The sequence below is a fragment of the Pyrgilauda ruficollis genome, unplaced genomic scaffold, assembly GCF_017590135.1.
Source record: "Pyrgilauda ruficollis isolate IOZ18807 unplaced genomic scaffold, ASM1759013v1 scaffold67, whole genome shotgun sequence".
In the NCBI taxonomy this organism is placed as follows: Eukaryota; Metazoa; Chordata; class Aves; order Passeriformes; family Passeridae; genus Pyrgilauda; species Pyrgilauda ruficollis.
Window position 1 is genome coordinate 290434 of NW_024528488.1, and position 18939 is coordinate 309372.

Here is an 18939-nt window from a genome sequence, read left to right on the forward strand (position 1 = left end):
CTCATGGTTGAAAGGAATGACAAATGGGTCAGGGTGCTGGGGGCACTGCCTGTGCTTATGTGGGGGACCTTTTTACAGGTAAGTTTTGCCTTTCCTGGGAGTTCTCACTTTCCCTGCAAATCAGTTCTCATGAACAGTCCATTCTTCCAGATGTTTCTGTAAATGGGTCATAGGCTTCAGGGGTCTTTCGTGGTCTTGATTCCCCTACATCCATGCCACTGCTTCACCTCACTCCTGTGTTGTGCTGTATTGTGCTTATCTCCAGGAGCCACAGCAAGGATGTTTCTCCCAGGACAGTGCTGCCCTACCTCCCTGGGGCCCCTTCTCCAGCCCCAACAACCTTCAGCTGGCTCTGCAGCTGTCCAGCTGTTGTTGTTTGAGACATCAGCCTCATCTTCTGGGCTCTCCACATGCAGCAGCGAGAGGGCTGCAGGGCTGTAGTTCTGAGGGTGCCCAGGGGAGCCTGCATGACACTGAGCTTGGGTGTGCACTGGGGTCCCACCATGGTACCCATGGCCAAGCCCCAAATACAGATGCTGCCCGGCAGTTTGGGAGCAGGTTCCACCACGTGTGTAGGCAGAAGAGCCACCGGCGCAGCTCCAGGACACCCTGGCAGCAGTGGGAGCTTTGAAATCCTGCTTCTACCCCAAGCACTCCAGGGAACAGATTTTATATAACAGTGCCGGTCCATCTGTCTGTCTGCTTGCTCTTCCCACCCTCTTCCTTGACTCTTCCAGGCTCTGCTGTCCAGTTCCAGCCATGCTTAGAAAGACCTGGAAGCTCCAAGATGTTGTTTTCCTACAATTGGCAGCTGGGTAGAGGCGAAGGGCACAGATTAGTGCCCAAACCGTCTGCAGAAGCAGTGGAGAAAGGAGTAACCTCTAGTGGCTGGTTTGGAGTGCTCCAGCTGAGGAGTGAGGAATTCTGTTTTCCTGATGGATTGCCATTTGGTTTTCCATTTGTTCTGCCCTGCTTTGCCTGCCAAATGGCCCAATGGATGTGTGGAGCCTGAGAGAAGGGAGAGGGAGAACATGCAGATTCCCTCATACCTTGGTCACCCAGCAGTTCAGTTCAGCACCTGTGAATGTGATATCTTCCATTAGCTCTGTAAACCCTTCCCCTGTTGCTGAGGTTCCCTTGCCCTGTGCTGAGTGACTGGCAGGAGTCTCATGACAGCCTGCTCTCCTCGGGCTGGCATGGGGGGACATTGCATTTGCACAGGAGGAGCGGAGAGAGGATGCATTGTTCTCCAGGGTCCATCACATAAGGACCCTCAGAGCAGATGCAGGTTGTGCCCTGGGGCTTTCCCACCCCCAGCAAAATTGAACATGGGAAGTGCTTTGCTGTGCTCCCTCCCCAAAGCCATTGGGACATTCCCGTGCCCTTTCACTGCTCCTTGCTCACCATGATCAGCTGCTGGCTCAGGCTTCCTTCCCTCTGTGCCTCTCAAGCTTCTGCTCCTCCCACAGGTGATGAAGCTGCGGAAGCTGGCCCAGCAGGTTGCCAACTGCCGGCAGTGCCTGGAGCGCTCCACAGTCCTCATCAACCAGGCCGAGCACATCCTGAAGGAGAATGACCACGCACGGTTCCTGCAGACTGCCAGGAATGTGGCCGAGAGGTGGGCTGGGCTCAGGACACTGCTGCTGGAGGTGGCCCCTGCTTGTAGGTCCCTGCCCAGAGATGACCCGAGTCCCCTCCAGTCACTTCCCTGGAGATCCCCAGCCATCCCTGCAGCCTCCCACTGTGCTGTCCTCAAATAAACCAGGTTCCCATCCCTCACAGGACAGGGGCTGCATGGCAGGTCCTAACAATTCTGTGGAAGCAAGCCCCCTTCCCTGAGGTAGGAAAGTAGTGGGAATGCCAGTCCAAAGGGAGTTCAGGGGCCAGTCAAAGCTGTAAACCCCAGGGATGGAGCCCCCCCACTCTCAGGGAACCTGTCCTCAGGTTAGGCCACCCTCCTGGGTGGGAGCAGTGGTCCATAGGTAGCTGTTTTCCTGACAGCAGGTGAGGCACAGGGAGGCTGTCTCCATCCCTGTGCCTCCCTCATGCACCCTGTTGCATACTGATGGTCCCTTCTTTCCTTCCAGGGTCGCCATGGCAACTGCATCCTCGCAAGTCCTGATACCAGATATCAATTTTAATGATGCCTTTGAAAACTTTGCTTTAGATTTTTCCAGAGAGAAGAAGCTGCTGGAGGGGCTGGATTATCTAACAGGTGAGTGCTCAGGTCTGCTCCACTGTGTATCTTGCCCTCAGTCCCCTGCCCTGTGCTCCCCAAGGGCTGGCAGACCTATTTTAGGACTTAACCAGTAACAAGCGCCAGGTCATCTGTGGCAGAGCAGGGCCTGTGCTGTACCCAGGACAGTGACGTGTCCCCATCCTCCTGTTTCACACTGCTGCTCCTGGAGGACCCATGGAAAAGACCAGAAAGCTTAAAAATTATGGTCTCCATGACCTGGTGGGGGAGGCTGATGCCCATAAGGATGCAAGAGGGATAAGGATTGTATGACGGTTCATAAGGATTACAGAGGAGGAATGATGAATTAACTAATTATTATTCTTCTAAGGCACTCTGTGCTTTAACATTTCTCTTTTCCTGCCCTTTTTCTGGGTCACCTGGTCCTAAATTACGAACCCTTGGACCTTGGGACCTCAGTGGGCCCCTCAGTGCTGCCCTGATGCCCCAGCACAGACTGATCGCTGCCCTCGGTGGTTTGGGAGCAGCAAGGGCTGCTGGATCAGCCTGTGCTGGAGCACTGGAGGGATGAGAGCTCCAGGGAGGCAAGGACGTCCTCACTCACCCAAATCCAATTTTATCATCATGAAGCAGATCAGCTTTCAGTGCAAGATTAGCACAAGCATGGCCAGATCAGTTATGGGATAAAATACTTACTCCACAACCAGGGCAGGGAAATAAGTGGATTTGGAAGCGGGTTTTCAGCCTGTTTCAGGGTGAGGGTGTCAGACCTGATGGAGAAGCAGTGAAAACCCTGTGCTCTGACCTCTGGATGCCTTGTGAAACTAAAAGGTTTAGTTCAGTGGGAAACACAATGACAGATTAAATGAGAGAGGTTTTGGTGTTGAGAGACTACTCCTGCCGCAAGCCCATCTCAGTCCTAACATGAGTGGAAAAGGCCTGGGTTTTTAAGGAAGGAAAGCCCAAACTGACCAAAGTCTGTGGTCTGTGCCATCCCACAGCACCGAACCCACCGTCAGTCCGTGAGGAGCTCTGCACGGCCTCCCATGACACCATCACTGTGCACTGGATGTCAGAGGACGAGTTCAGCGTCAGCTCCTATGAGCTCCAGTACACCATCTTCACTGGCCAGGCCAACTTCATCAGTAAGTCACCACACTCCCCCTCAGCAAGGAATCCCAACCAAAAGGTTGCCCAGACAACCTTTGGCTGCTCCATCCCTGGAAGAGTCCAAGGCCAGGCTGAAGCAACTGGGGACAGTGGAAGGTGTCCCTGCCCATGGCAGGGGGTGTCACTGGATGAGCTTTTAGGTCCTTTCCAACCCAAAGCATTCTGGGATTTTGTAAGGAAAAGGTTCTTAAGTTCATCAGTGTTTTTAAAGGCTGGGTATTTGTGGAGGAAACAGCAGCAAATGATCTACCAAGGGCTAGTGGATCAGGGCAATGGACACCTCCTCGTTGTGGGGGGCATCCCTGAGGTGCTCTGGTCTGCGCTTGGTGAAGCATCAGGAACATTGGAGGCTCCTGTCCATCTCACAGCTCCCAGATCCGTGGATGCGTGGGATTGTACGCAGGGCAGCGCTGGCTGCTCCGTGGCTGATAACTAAGGTGGTTTATAAACCCTCTGGGACAGCTCTGAGGCATATTTCCTGGTAATTTTTCATGAAAATTACTGCCATACCTAGTTTGTTTTTCCACAGCGCCACAGATTTGTCTCACAGGGATGGGATTTGATTTGAGGACTGAGGACAGAATCACTGATGGTCTGTGGCTTGTGAGAAAGTTTTGTTCTGGTTTTCCTAGCAGCACTTGCCATTGTGAGAAGTGCTGACGAGGTGCCTCAGAGCGGGTGTTTGGGCTGCTGTCAGTCTGTCCTGCTGGCTGGAAGGACATTGGCACCGGCAGCTTGGTGTCACGGCTCCGGAAGGCTGTTCAGTGCACTCTGAAATGTGCAGGAAGCTGCCAGGGAAAGTTTCCTGTGACTTTCCAAGCTGGATCTCACCTCCTCAGCCCTGGCCCAGCCTTTCCCCTTGTTTTGGAAAAGAAGATGATGCGTTTCCTTTCCACGGTGGCTGTCGAGTGCCGGTGCTGCTGCAGCCAGACCCGCCCTGCTTGGCTCTCCTCCCTTTCCCAGCTAGAGCACGTTGTCTCCAGCTCTTTGTCCTCTGGAAGCCTGGAGAGCTCAGCCACCTCTCTTGCTCTGCTCTTGAATGGCCACCAGGTCCATGTCCCCTGCACTTCCAGCTGTGGACAAGTTGGGGACTTGCTGGTGTCACCTCGTGGTTTTGGTAGGGAGGGATGTCTGAAGGGATGTGTGCTAGCTCTGGGCTCAGGGCTTGCTCCTTGAGGAAGAAGGACTGTTCAGGGATGGAGCATCCACTGCTTCCTCACCCTCAGCTAGGAGGATTTTGCCCTTTTCCACTCAGGATTTCCCCTGCTGCACCTTGTGCCCTGGCCCTGGGACGATGGCAGGGAAGGATCTGCTCTCACCTTTTCCCACGTGCCACTTTGGACACATGTGGCTTGGAGTTCCATACACCGAGGGAATTGGGAATGAGTCACCTGCCCACCTCTGGGGCCTGGCACAGGCATTGGGAAAGGAGGAACTGTGAGGAACAGTGACGGCAGTGCTGGAGGAGAGCCTAGAGGGTCACATGTCAGAAGTGTCCTCCTTGGCCAGCCAGCAACCTCCAGGTTGCTCTTTGTAGAACAAGTGAGGAAAACATCAGTTAATTCCCTGAGAAGAAAATCGATAACTTATTGTCCCTTGCAATAGCACAGTTTGGATCGTGGGACCGTGTGAACTCATGTGAAGAGACCCTGGAACACTGAGCAGGGGCTGGGAGCCTTACCAGGAAAGGAAATACCTTTCCAAGGTGTGCAGAGTTGGCCTGTGGAACCCATCCCCTTCACTCTTCCATCAAAGCCAAGAGTTTGGCAAGAGCCAGACATTTTTGTGGATGATGAATGCTGCAATAAAAGGGATTTTTTAAAGCTTTGGTGAGGGTAGGAGCGAGGAGGTTAGTCTTCAAGGCCAAGCTCTTTGAGGTTGTTTTGCAAAAGAAACCTACTTGGAAGGTCAAGTCCTTCTCGTTGTCATCTCTTAGCCACCTTGTTCTTCTAAAGGAGCATCCCCAGCTGGTCGTTCCTGCAGGAAGGTGACACCGACCAGGCCAGGCTGGAAGCTGTGTGCTCCAACGAGAGCAGCTCTGCATGCAGGCAGCAATCAGGATCGCATCTGTTGTATTTTCTACTTCACATTACACTCCTCTGTGCCCCTCAGCCATTCCCATGTGTATCCCAAACCAAATTCAGGATGACAGGGACTGCAGCCTGCCCTTGTCCTGCGGCTGAGCCAGCCACTGAAGATAAATGAATTGGAAGCCATTGCAAAAAAGGTGTGGAGCATTCCCAGCTCCTGCCTCCCAGCCCTGCACGTGTTGAAACCCCACCTCCAGTCACCCCAAATTCACAATGCACTCTTCACCTCTCACCAGATCTAGGAATTCCTGTTGTATTTTCTACTTCACATCACACTCCTCTGTGCCCCTCAGCCATTCCCATGTGTATCCCAAACCAAATTCAGGATGACAGGGACTGCAGCCTGCCCTTGTCCTGCGGCTGAGCCAGCCACTGAAGATAAATGAATTGGAAGCCATTGCAAAAAAGGTGTGGAGCATTCCCAGCTCCTGCCTCCCAGCCCTGCACGTGTTGAAACCCCACCTCCAGTCACCCCAAATTCACAATGCACTCTTCACCTCTCACCAGATCTAGGAAGCCTCCAGCTACTTCTTCCATGATTCCTTATTCCTTTTGGCTCAAAGCCCTACCCCTGTGCTGTGGTAGCTGCCCGGATTCCCCTGAGCCCCAGAGCTTTGTCCCCCACTTCAGCTACTCAGGTGCTCATGGCAGCTGCAGGTGATCCTCATCCCAGTCATGCCGATGGCAGGAACAGCCTGTGGCACTATGTAAGGCTTTTCCCCTTTCCTGGAGCGCTGTGTCACCCCACCTGAGGTACAGCACTACATTTCCACACATGCCAGGCCCTGTAGCTCTGGCACTGCAAATCACTGCAGCAGTCAGTTTGGCACCTCTACGGTCTTGGATTCTTCATTCCTTCCCATTTCCAGAAAGAGTTCCGCCTGCTGAATGATTTCCAAGTATCTGGATCCCTTCACTGGGAGCTTATTTTCTTTGAACCACTCTGCAGACCAGTCTATTCAGGGAGCCAAGCATCAGCCTCCCTTAGCCATGGATTATTACTTCCTGGAGCACTGCAGACTGGACAGGAGCACGCAAACACATCGATTTGGGTGCAGGTGCATCCCTTTCTGCTGCTGGAATTGCATACTGGGGCCCTTGAGCAGGAAGGAGGCTGTCCTGCGGGAGCGGAGACATGGGAGAGAGTGACGGTGGGGTGGTGGTGGGAGGATAGTGGCCATCACCCCCTCCCAGGCACCAGCAGCTTCCTCTGCCATCTGCCCTGGCTGGAGGGTGCTGCTGGCTGTATTTCCCTTTCTCTGCACCCTTTCCCCATCACTTCCCATGGCAGCATCCCAAAATGCCAGTGCTGCAACCCTGGTCCTGCCTTACCAACACTGCCTTTGTGTGATAATGGAAGAGATTCTGTGTTGCTGGGATTTATCATCTCTGGAAATTTCCGTGCTACTCTGAACTCCCAGGCAGGTGGTAAATCCTTCCGAGGGACACACGGGTCATGAGCTCTGCATTAGCAGCACAGAGGCTTTGTATTCTGTCCTTCCCTGGGAATAAATCTCTGTCCCTCTCCTGCACTGCAGGTCTCTACAACTCCATGGACAGCTGGATGATCGTCCCCAACATCAAGCAGAACCACTACACGGTGCACGGGCTGCAGAGTGGCACCCGCTACATCTTCCTGGTGAAGGCCATCAACCAGGCGGGCAGCCGGAACAGCGAGCCTGCCCGCCTCAAGACCAACAGTAGGTGCCCAGGCACTCAGCTGGCCGTGGCAGCTGGGGGAGGAGAGTTTCCAGGGCACCGGGGTGCCTGGGGTACGGCTGAGTGCCCCTGGTGAGCGGGCAGTGGCTGGCAGTGGGATGGAAACACTGTGTTGTTAGATCACTGGTGTGCCCATCTCCCTTGGTGCCTCTGTTCCTTCCCTACCTCAGGGAGGTTTCCTGATACCCCGTGTGGTGCCAGGGGCTCCCATCAGCCCTCTGCTCTGGTCAGCACGCATCCCTGGGGTCTTAGGTCGTAATGGTCCATTCTTCTGGTGGCTTTACATCCCTGGGCTTTCTGGGGCTGATGCGAGGAGTCACAGAGAACTGTGTTCTTGTGTGTGGCTTAGCTTGAAGAGGGTTGTGGTTTGGAAAGCCATAAGATTGAAAAGTGTCTCCATGGTGGTGGATGGGGCTTTGCAGCCACACACAAAGCAGAAGCTTTTTCTTTCCATATTCCTGGGGATGCCAGGGAAGGTTAAATGTGTTTAGGGAAAACTGAGCTCTGAGAGCAGTGGAGCTAGACCTGTGTGTTCTGGCACAGACAGAGCTCCAGGGTTTGTGATAGGAAACCTTTTTCCATTGAAAGACAGCAAAGACAGCAGAAGCAGTGGCACCCATGGCCTGAAGGGTGACACAGGAGAGACAGTGTGAGATGTTGGGGGAGGAATAAGTTGTCTCTCCAGGCTGTCTGCCCTGTGCTCGTGCCTTCCTAGTGCTTGCATGTCTCTCTGTGGTCCTCGTGAGCACAGCCCTCCCATCTGTCCCTCTCCCAACAGCTGCTTCTGCCTGAGCAAGGCTTTCATGGTGATTTATCACCTCTACCTCCTCCTTTTCTTTGCGCGACATTAAACTGAATAAAACAACATTGAGGCAGTGGGGCTGAGGGAGCTGCTGAAGAGCAAATTCCAACCCAATCTGCCTGTTCATTAAAAATTTATCCCTCCTGCAGTTGCTGTTTCTCAGTGCTTCAGTGGCTTTGAAAGGCGCTCGCTCTGGGAGTGAGGAATGGGTGGCTTGGGAAGCTGGTAGCAAGGGCGGATGGCCGTGGTGGCAGCTCCTGTTGAACAGGGTCTGGTCTCTGTGATTCCAGCTGAGTGCCAGTCACCAGAGCTGCCAGCAAGCTCTGATGGCTCCTGCTTGGGGATGGACTGGGTTCAATCAGAGTCCAGTCAGGTGTTGAGCTCCCCTTGCTGCAGGGATGTGTCTGCAGCAGCTTCTTGCATGTTGGAAACCTGGAGCAGCCCCACCTGAGACACTGCACAGGCTGTGTGTGATTGTGGGTGTGCTAGCACAGGCTATGTGTGATTGTGGGTGTGCTAAAGTCCCTTCCACAGGACTCGCTTCCTACTCAGATGTTGAGCAGGAGAGGCATGTGGCATTGATGGGCACATCCGTCTCTGCCACCAGTTTGGTGTTCCTCTGCCATCTGTGTTTATGGAAACTTCTGAATTCCTGAAAGGTTGATTTAGCCATATATATGGATACAATATATACTGATTTATTTCCTTCTGTGGCCAACCTCGGGACAAGGGCTCCTTTGGGTGTCCAGTGGTGCTGCAGCCCCAGCATGCCCCCACTGGCTTTTCCTCCTGCTGGTATTTGGGACCATGGTTTCTCCTTTTCCAGTGGACAATATCCAGAAGATATCACACCCATGCTTTCCTACTGCTGTAACCTTGGTGGAAGTGTCAGCAGCTCAGCACAGAAACGGCCTATTAACATATTTCACAGCCCGTTCTGTTCCTGAAGGGATGTCTGGAGTGATCTCTCCATCGCCAGAAGGTCAGTGTCAGGAGACATCGATTTCCTCAGCATCAGCGCTGTCAGTGCTGGCACTAAATCTGCATTCCTGAACAGAGCAGCTTGGGAGAACAGGTTTGGTTTAGTGTCAGAGAGACCATCTTCTGCTGAGGCTGGGCCTGAACAGGACTTATTTAGAAGCGAGTGTCCAAAAGTAGCTGGAAATGATGGAATGCAGGGACAGGCCCAGCTCTTGCCATAAATGAAGTGCAGGGAAATGGGTTTTACAGCCCTTGCCTTGGCCACTGCATCCTGGCCTTATTTTTCCTTGCAATTCTGGCTTTTCCTGATTTCTGCATATCTTGGCAAGACTTTAGTGTCCTACAGGATGGCTCCATCCACATCCCATGTGAGATGTCAGGAGTGGGTTTGATGCCTGAGCAATGGGCTGCAAGGTCACTATTACTGACTGAATCACGTTAGTGCAGGTGTTTTTATAGGCAGGATGATCCCTGCAGAAACTTCCCAGCAGGGAGTCTGTGAAAATTTAGATGGATTTATGGCTTTCCTATGACTTGATGACTCAGCAGTACAGTGCTGCACCTTTGTTTCTTTCTTTGCTGAGGGTGATGTCCTCAGGGAGGACAGGATGGTGCTGGCAGCTGTGCTCTGTGGGTGTCCTGTACCCCACATGTGGCATCTTGGATGGCTGGTGGGCGTAGGGACCCTGCCACTGCAGGCAGAGAGGAGAGACGGACTGCAGGAGGGCTGGCTTTGTGTTCCTGTGTCCCTGCAGCTTTCTTTGCTCTCTGGGCAGAACATGGTGGGCGCCTGCAGCATCCTTGGGTGCAGAGTTCATATCCATCCCTCCTTTCTCTCCACGCATTTTCGGCCAAATGCAGTCACCAGCTGTCCGCCCTCTCCACCCTGCGCTGTCCCTGTGCCCTTGCAGCCAGAGGAGTGGGGCACAGAGGAGCTGCTGTGCTGGCACCAGTGGCACCTCTGCACTGACCCCCGGTGGGCTGGGCTGCTGGTCCTGGATTTGGCTGAGCGTTGGATGTTGTCTCCTGCTCCTGGAGATCTCATTCCAGTCATTTCCATAGCTGTTATGTAAAGCAGCTGGCAGCCTGTTCTCGCTGTCCCTCCAGGTGGGTGACAGGATCGTCCCAAGCCAGTGAGCCCCTGCTCACTGTGATGGGTGCAGGAGCCCTGCAAGGTCCAGGGCAAGGGGGTGGGTGTCTGGGGTCCTGCAGGGTGGGGATGCAGCTCCAGCACACACCTCCCTCTGCCTGGCTCCATCCCCGCATTCCACTGACCTTGACCATGTTTCTGGCTGCCTCCTCTTTGCTCCCTCACACCCAGTGCCAGACAGGATTTCCTCTGCTCTGCTCGGGAAGGGAGGGCTAATCCAGCTGATAAATGCTCCAGGGGTGCAGCCTGCTGTGTCCAGCCCTGAAGGCAGCTGCTTCCCCACAGCTCCCAAGCCTCATGCAGGGATGACCAGCAAAAGGCTATCAGGAATATCCCAGCAAGCTGAATTTGTGGGATAAAGGTAATCTGAGTGACCATCCCAGGAGCTACACATTAATGATGAGAGGAAATGTTAATGATGAGAGGAATCATCGCAAGCCTCAGCTGTCTGCAGGGCAGGGCTGGAGGGCTGGAGAACAGTGGCTGGGGGGCACAGAGGCTGCTGATGGTGTGGGAGCAGGGCTACAGTCAGAACTCCCCTTCCTCTGGCAGCTCCCATGCTGAGGGGTTGAGGTTGGGAGTGTTATGACCTCTCTGAAGTCTATATTTTTTCCCAGTGCCAGAGTGATATTTTGGGAAGGGTAGCAGGTGCCTGGCTGTGTTCTCTGAAATACCCCCCGACCCCTCCAAGCCTGCCCATCACACTCACTGCCTGTGCATGGAGCTCAAGCACTTGCTCCAGGACATGCCAGCACAAACCAGTGATAAGGGCTGGGCTCCACTTCTTCACACTGACCTTAGCAAGGGGTTGCCTTTGGAAACAGAGCTGTGAGTGTCTCTCTCCTGATGGAGCCAAGTATTTTTATACCTCACTTCCTCAGAGCTTGTCTCTTTGCATTACTGCCAGGAAAAGATACGGCAGAAAGATCAGAGCAGCCAGAAGAAGGAGGGGGCAGGTCACTGCCAATTTGCAGCTTTACTTTCAGGCTTCTCAACTCAATTATTCAGCAAACTGGGCTCCAAGGAAAACCAGCACGAGCTACCATCAGGTTACAGAGCACAGCACAGATGAGCTCAGCTCTGCAGCTGCAATGCTCGCTGATGCTGCAGCTCTTTGCAGACATTCCCAGGTGTCTTGGGGTTCTCCTTGTGTGTTTCCTGGCTTTCCAGGGTTTTCTGGATGTTCTGGGGGTCCCCAGCCCAGACTCAGGACCCCATTGACGTGGTGGTGTCATTGTTTCTTCTTGCTGGGACTCTGTGTCTGCAGCCAAAAATGACAGTGTGAAGGAGGACACAGCTAGTCATGCCTCGAACTGGGTACCAAAACATGAGGGTGAAGATATTGGCAGAACTTGGGGTGTTCTAGTCAGCAGTCATTTGCTTTGTCCTGAGGCAGGTGAATCCCTATGGAAATGCTCTCTGGTCCCTGTGTGCAATTTACTGCATCTCGCATGAAAACACAGCAGCAAAACTCACCTGAACTCAGTTTGCTTCTTTGTAGCATCTTGGGGTTTTGTTTGCAAATCCAGGGATAGTCTGAGGACTTCCAGAGGGAAATCATGAACAAAAAAGGAGACTGGTTGGAGTTCTGGGACGTCACCCAGATCTGGTCTGGTTTTGGGGAAAACACCCAAGCAATCCACCATTCAATATGCAAAGCTGAGAACACGGGATGTGAAGAAGCCCCTTTCCTGCACCATGATGCTAATAACACAAATCCTAATCCATGTGTCTCCTCCCCACAGGTCAGCCATTCAAGCTGGACCCCAAGATGGCTCACAAGAAGCTGAAGATCTCCAATGACGGGCTGCAGATGGAGAAGGACGAGAGCTCCTTGAAGAAGAGCCACACGCCGGAGAGGTTCAGCGGGACAGGCTGCTACGGCGCGGCCGGCAACGTCTTCATCGACAGCGGCTGCCACTACTGGGAGGTGGTGGTGGGATCCTCCACCTGGTAAGGCACCACCTGTGTGAGGGGGGATACTTTCCCAGTCCAGCCTCTGCCAGAGATGCCCAGCCTGTGCCCTTTTACAGCAGATGGGCTCTGAAAGCACAGGGTGCTCTAGCCATCAGGGCGGGGCTTGGTGCTATGCCGAGCCTGGAGGATGCTGAGCACAGCTTCTCCTCTCCTGCAGGTATGCCATCGGTGTGGCTTACAAGTCAGCCCCCAAAAACGAGTGGATTGGGAAGAACTCCTCTTCTTGGGTCTTCTCCCGCTGCAACAACAACTTCGTTGTACGGCACAACAACAAGGAGATGCTGGTGGAGGTGCACCCGCAGATGAAGCGCCTCGGTGTCCTCCTGGACTATGACAACAACGCGCTCTCCTTCTACGACCCGGCCAACTCCCTCCACCTCCACACCTTCGAAGTCTCCTTCATCCTGCCAGTGTGTCCCACCTTCACCATCTGGAACAAATCCCTGATGATCCTCTCGGGGCTTCCTGCCCCAGATTTCATCGATTATCCCGAACAGCAGGAGTGTAACTGCCAGCCCCAGGAGTCCCCATACGTGTCAGGAATGAAAGCCTGTCACTAGGCTGCCCAGGCCTGCCCGTGCCCCGTGGCAGCACTGGCCATGCCGGTGGGTACAGCTGGCCAGAGCTGCCCACTGGCAGCTGTGCCAGAGAGCCACTGTGGCGCCTGAGCAGTCGAGCACCATCCATCTTACTTTAATGGAAAAAGTGGAAGAACCTCAAACCACAGCTGGAAATCAACTGCTGTTGGTGAGCTCCAGGGTGTGCAAGAGTGGCTGGAGCAGCTCTTTGGTGGTTGCTCCCATCTCTCCCCAAGAAGATTGTCACCTCGATGGCTCTGTCTTCCCTTGGGGGGCTGGAAAGGCCAGGGCAGGTTTCAGGGTGACCTGAGGTGCCATGGTGGTCAGGGAATGGCTCGTGCATACCATGAGGCGCAGGTTGGGACGAGAGGGATGGGCTCTGGACCCTGCTGACAGCTGGTGTAGGGACCCAGAGCACTGAGCAGCACTTTCCTGAGAGGACTTTCCGTGTGGCTGAGGCTCGGTAGCTTCCCTGGTGGGGTGGATTAAGGCTTGGAGCCCTTGGGCTCGGTGAGCACTGGCAGTGGTTGTGTGGTGGATGGTGGCCCTGTGGAGGGAGGGTGGTGGTCTGGGAGTGAAGATGGCACTGAGGGTGTTCCCAGTGGCTGTCTGTGCTGCAGATGGCATGCTCCTGATAATTTTCGAGGTCCTGCAGTGGAGAGCCACGGACCCCCAGCCCACCATCTCCTCTGAGAGCTTCCCAGTAACCGGGGAGGCCTGCATCCTTGAGAAGCTTTGGCCCCTGGGACAGAGACTGGCAGCTGCTCCTTCCCGACACAGGGTCTGGCCAGCAGTGCCCTGCTCCACATAGGTCTCCATTAGTGTCCTGTCTGGTGTCCCAGCAGCAAAAACTCAACTTCCTACTCCAAGCCCACAGTAGAGTCCTGCTCAAAGACTACCTCTATGCTCTGTGACCCAAAATCTCAATTTATGACACTGAATCTTGATTTCTGGTATGTTCTCCACCATGCCAGGGGATTGGACTGGGTGCATTTTAAAGATCCCTTCCATCCCAAACTATTCCATGATTCTGTGGTGGTGTGAGTGTGGAGCCATCCGTTTGCTCTGTGGCAAAGGACTGAGTCTATCCCAGAGTCTCAGAGTCCCTGGTTACTGGGAGCTCTTTGCCTGTCTCCAGTATTCCCAGTAGCCAGAAGCATCAAGTCCCCTGGCCAAGCTCCAGTCTCCAGATTTATTTAAGAGACCAGGAGGAGCTGGGCTGGCACACAATTCCTGTTGCCACCATGGGGGTCTGTGGCACAGTCTGGGGCCAGTGGGCATGTGAGTGGCTGGGACATTGGGGGGGCAAGGATTTCAGGCATTATGGTGGCCCAAGGCAGCTGGTGCTTGGGCTTTGCTCTGTGACATTTGAAACCCCTTTTCCTCCTCTAGATGTGGTGCCTCAGTGGGAGTGGGGACCAGTGAGCTGCGACCACCCAGTTCTACCAGCCTCTCCCTGTGGAGTTTGCTGATAGGGAACTACCCCTGCTTGTATTTCCTTCTGCAACAGGGTTACCCACCTGATCAATCCAGGGAAACCATGAGATGGAATCTTTTTGGACTTTAGCAGGATTTAGCAATCCCTCACGGGATCCTTCTGGACAGCAGGATAAACACATGGGGTGGGTGAGCAGCTGGCTCGTGAGTCAGGCACAAAGGGTGACATCAGGGTGGCACTAGTCACTTGTGGGGTTCTGAAGGGCTCCATCCTCGGCCCTGTGTTCTTCAACATCTGCATTAACAACCTGGATGCAGGACTGGAAGGGATATTAAGTCAGTTTGCTGGCAGCACTAAGCTGGGAGGAGCTGTCAACCCTCTCAAGGGCAGAGAGGCCCTGCAGAGAGACCCGGACAAATTGGACAGATGGGGAATCACCAACCATGAGAAGTTTAACAGGGGAAGGTGGTAGATTCTGTGCCTGGGATGGGGCAACCCTGATGTTATGAACTGGGGAAAGAGAGGCTGTGGAGCAGCTGTGAAAGGGCCCTGGGGTACCGGTCCATGGCCAGTTGGATCTCAGTCAGCCAGCAGGGAAATCCCTGCTCTGGGGGCATCAGGCCACCTGGGCCAGGGAGGGGATTGTCATGCTCTGCTCTGGGCTGAGGCAGCCTTACCTTGAGCCCTGAGGGCTGTTTTGCACGCCACAATATAAAAAGACATGAAGCTATTAGAGAGTGAACAAAGAAGGGCTGTGAGGATGGAGAAGGGTCTGGAGGGGCCTTGTGAGGAGTGGCTGAGGTCAGTTGGTTTGTTCAGCTGGAGAAGAAGAGAGGGGAGGCCTCTTTGTCACCTTCAGCTCCTCCCAAGGGGGAGTGGAAGGGCAGGCACCCATCTCTTCATTCTTGTGACCGGTGACAGGACTGAAGGAAACGGCTGGAGCTGAGTCGGGGCAGGATTAGGTTGGATGTCAGGAAAAGGTTTTTCACTCAGGGGATGGTCAGGCATTGAACAGGCTCCCCAGGGAATGGTCACGGCCCCAAGGCCGCCAGAGGTCAAGGGGCATTTCAACAATGCTCCCAAACACAGGGTGGGTTTGTTGGGGTATCCTGTGATGCTAAAACCCAGGCTCTGGGAGTGCGTGGCTTGGACAGGGCTCTTAGGGCTCATCCCATGGGGGCTGTGCCAGAGACAGGTTGAATTCATCTGGAGCCAGTTCAGAACTCATCTGGTGAGCCCTGCCAGTGACCTGGCCAAGGAGATGTATGTTTGGTGAGTCTGGCGGTGGCAGCTTTGCCCAGGAGGAGAGTGTTCCCCAGCATGCCATCTCTCTGGGTTGTGCTTTTTGGAAAAGGGGGGTGGGCAGCACCTTGGGGAAGGATCTGCTGCCGGCCCTACCAAGCTGAGAGGGGTTTTCCTCTGCTCCAGGCTGCTTGCCCCTGGTGCCTGAAAGGGCAAGCACAGGGAATACACCCCTCCTTCTGACTCCTCCTGAGCAGAGGAGCAGCTCTGTTTGCTTCTTCCAGCCCCGGAGCGTAGGAGCTCAGGGAGGGTGCAGCCTGCCGTCCCCACAGCCTGGCTCATGGCCTCGTTTCACTTTGGGAAGCTAAATCACCCTTTAAGTTGGATGTTTTTCGTGGGAAAACATCTGCCGGTCCCATGGGATGCCAGACACTGGAGGTGGATATTGGCCCTGGCAGTGCCGAGGATGGGGCCTGCGCTGCTGGGATGGGCTCAGGGAGCATTCAGCATCCTCAGCTCAGAGACCATGAGCCCTTAACATGACATTTGCACCTGATGAAATTACACTAATTTCATGCCAGGACCTGCTGTCTCATACCCAGCCAGATGGGGACTGGGGAGCCCCACACCCCGAGCAGGGGCTGGGCGTCCTTCCCAGTCACCCACATTGTCCTCTTGTGGTGCTGAAAGCAGAGCCCATCCAGTCGTCACCGTGATTTGGGGATCGGCAGCCCCGTCCCTGGGCCCTGCTGAGGACATGGAAGGGGACCAGAGTGCTGCTGCTGGTTCCTCTGCACTCTGACACCAGCGCTCAAGTTCGGGATGTGTGGACTCTGGCTCCCCTCAGCCTCCCCTTCCACGTGTAACATTCCTGCTTCCATTTTACTTGGGGGGAGGGCTGTTCTTCCTGTTGGGTTGTTCCCTTTTTGTTGGTTTTTTTGCAACTTCTTTGTTAACATGTGTGTATATATATATATATATATATATATATATAATATAATATAATATATATATGTTACTGGGTATGTCTCTGTGTGAGGGAGGCCATAAGGTGAGGGCATCTCTGGGATATTCTTGCTGGCCATCACAGTGTTCCCCAAACCTGGCAAAACATATGGCTGTGCATCCACAGGAGCAGAGGGATTTGTGGTACCATCCAGCAGCAGCTTTCCTTGTGCTGGGCTCAGCCCAGCCTGGAGAGCCTATGGGGTGGCCAGGCACAGGGGACGCTAAAGCTCCATCCAAAAACATCTGTACACAGAAATATTGAGCACCCTGCTGCCAGCCCCTGGATGATGTCCCATTGCCCAGGACACTGAGTGTGCCAGCTTGCCTATATAATACACCCAAGATAGCTCAGCTACTTTTGGGGGCATAAAATAAGCAGGATGGCTTCTGCTGCAGTGCTGGAAACAAAAAGATTTAATAAAAGGTAAAATAACAAACAGAAAAACCCGAGCTAGGTGCAGAGATCTGCTCCTGGTAAAAACACCTCACAAAAGCCCTCAGTTCCTTTGTTCTCTTCTTTTGCTACCCAATTGGTCAGGTGGGACTTTTTGGCTTCTATCCAGTTAGTTGCCCTTAAGTTTGAGGTGAAGTCCCGGAGGTCCTATGAGGTGGCTTTTTACCCTAATCAATGAGAGAAACTTCTGGGCTTCTTTCCTTTTTTGGGGAACAAAGGATAGTTTTGTCACTCTGTCAACCGGGGGCACACTCCTACACATATCCAGCCATGTCCTGGTGCTCTTGCCCCAGCCGTGGCCTGGAGGGGGTGGGGATGGAGCTGGTGGTGGGGCTGAGCGCTGGCTGTGACCGCTCCTGCACAGAGCCCTGCCGTGCACAGGGACTGGCAGCGAGCAGGGAGCAGCCCGGAGGTTCCCCTCTCCCGGCCCTGGCTGCACATCCCTGGGCTCTCCAGGGGCCCCACCAGGCAGGACTGGCCCAGGGAGTGGGGAGAGCCCATGCTGGAGTGGTGCCACTGGGCAGAAGCTGCTGGAGAAGGCGCACTGGGGGCAGCCCCATGGTGGGGAGCGCAGGCACACAAACCCGCAGAAGACAGAGCCCATTTTTGGAGCACAAATGCCTAAAATATTTAAGTGGAAAGCAGGGTGCAAACCAACACTGTGGAATTAAATATTTCTTACTTTATGCCTTTGCTCCAAGCTTTTCCTGTTAAAGATAAACCACCAGCACATGGAACCTGCCTGGAGGATGAGTTGTTTCGCTAGGAACAAACCTGTGGCATTTGCGTTGGTCAGAGCTGCGCCCTTGCTGTGGGCTGTCAGTGACATGCAGCAGTGATGAGTGGGTCTGGTGCTGTGCTCCTGCTTCTGCCACAAAGACCCCACTGCCCAGAGCCCCACACTGAGCAGTGGGGAGCTGCAGTGCCCAGGGCCCACAGCCTCCATTTCCAGACATTTTATTCCCTGGTCCAGAGACCAGCAGGGTAGCCCCAGACCACTGCAGCTTGCCAGGGAGTTGTCCCAACCCCATCGCCTTCCTCCGTCCCATCCCTCTGCTCCAGCCTGGTTTGCTGCATGTCCTGGGACAAGTGTGTGGGGTCTGGCAGGGATCTGCAGGTGCTCCTGAGCTCTGGCCACTAGGCAAACAGATCCTGACAGTTTCCAAAAGCCAGAGGTGCCCCAACCCATGGCAGGAGGGACCTGGAGCCCTGCTGCCCAGCCTGCCCAGAGCCCAGTGAACAGCCAGCGAGCAGCAAGGACACAACAAGCAAAAATCTGGTTATTCCCAGATACAAGGGGACACAGATCGTCTCCTTTTACCGTGGAACAGTCATCCCTGGGAGAGGACTGCTCCCCTCTCCATGGGATTGACACAGTGTGGGAACCTTCTTTTCTTTTAAACTGAAAAATAAAACCTTCCAAAGGAGAAACATTCCCTGAATGGCCACAAATGGGCACTGGAACAGCAGAGTCTCGGTGTGGAGAGGTGAGGCACTGCTGGGCTCTGCTGTCAGCCCACCCCGAAACTGCCGTGAGAACACCCCCGTGCAGCCATCGGTCCCGGGTGAGCCTCGGGCCCTGCGGGGGTTCATCGGGGGCTTATCCTGGCTGTCACAGCAGCTCAACAGCCTGGACCGTCTGCTCAGTGCATCCAGAGCTTCCAGAAAGGCAGGAATTCTCTGCGTGGATGTGTCTGACACTCTGCTCCCCCGTGCTTCTGGCAGGATTCCTGCCTCGCTGGCTCGGGCTGGGCGTGGGCGTTGCTGCGGATCACCAGGATGGATGTTAGCCCAGTGCCTGGAGAGCTGGCGGAATGGGAGGTGCTGGGAAGGGCACACCTTGGCAAAGCAGGGTCCCAGGGGTGCCAGGACTCACACTCGCCCCATCCCTCCTCCCTCCACCCCGATGGAGTGAGAGGAAGCTCTGGAGATTGCTTCATTGTCCGTAGAACCACCATGTTAGATGGGGAAATGAGTCCTGGGAGGGGAGGAGGCATTTTCCTTGAAGCTTTCCATAGGAGCACTTCATTATCCCTGAAACCCGTGGGTTTCATTAACTAGGAACCCATCTCCAGGATAAACCACAGCCCAAGGCAAGGCCCAAAGGGATGAGGAGCACTGGGACAGCAGAGC

The 18939-nt window shown here is 54.4% G+C and overlaps 1 protein-coding gene across 4 annotated transcripts in view; it reads left to right on the forward strand.

Annotated features, from left to right (window-relative positions):
* Positions 1-16353, forward strand: part of MID2 (midline 2) — a 63412-nt gene extending 47059 nt beyond the window's left edge. For all 4 annotated transcript variants that reach the window (XM_041484589.1, XM_041484588.1, XM_041484591.1 and 1 more), the window contains 6 exons: positions 1470-1618; positions 2088-2215; positions 3199-3342; positions 6996-7157; positions 11855-12062; positions 12244-16353. In XM_041484589.1, coding sequence (XP_041340523.1) covers positions 1470-1618; positions 2088-2215; positions 3199-3342; positions 6996-7157; positions 11855-12062; positions 12244-12646 — 1194 coding nt within the window. In that variant the 3' untranslated portion in view covers positions 12647-16353. The remainder of the gene's footprint in view (positions 1-1469; positions 1619-2087; positions 2216-3198; positions 3343-6995; positions 7158-11854; positions 12063-12243) is intronic.
* Positions 16354-18939: the final 2586 nt, after the last annotated feature.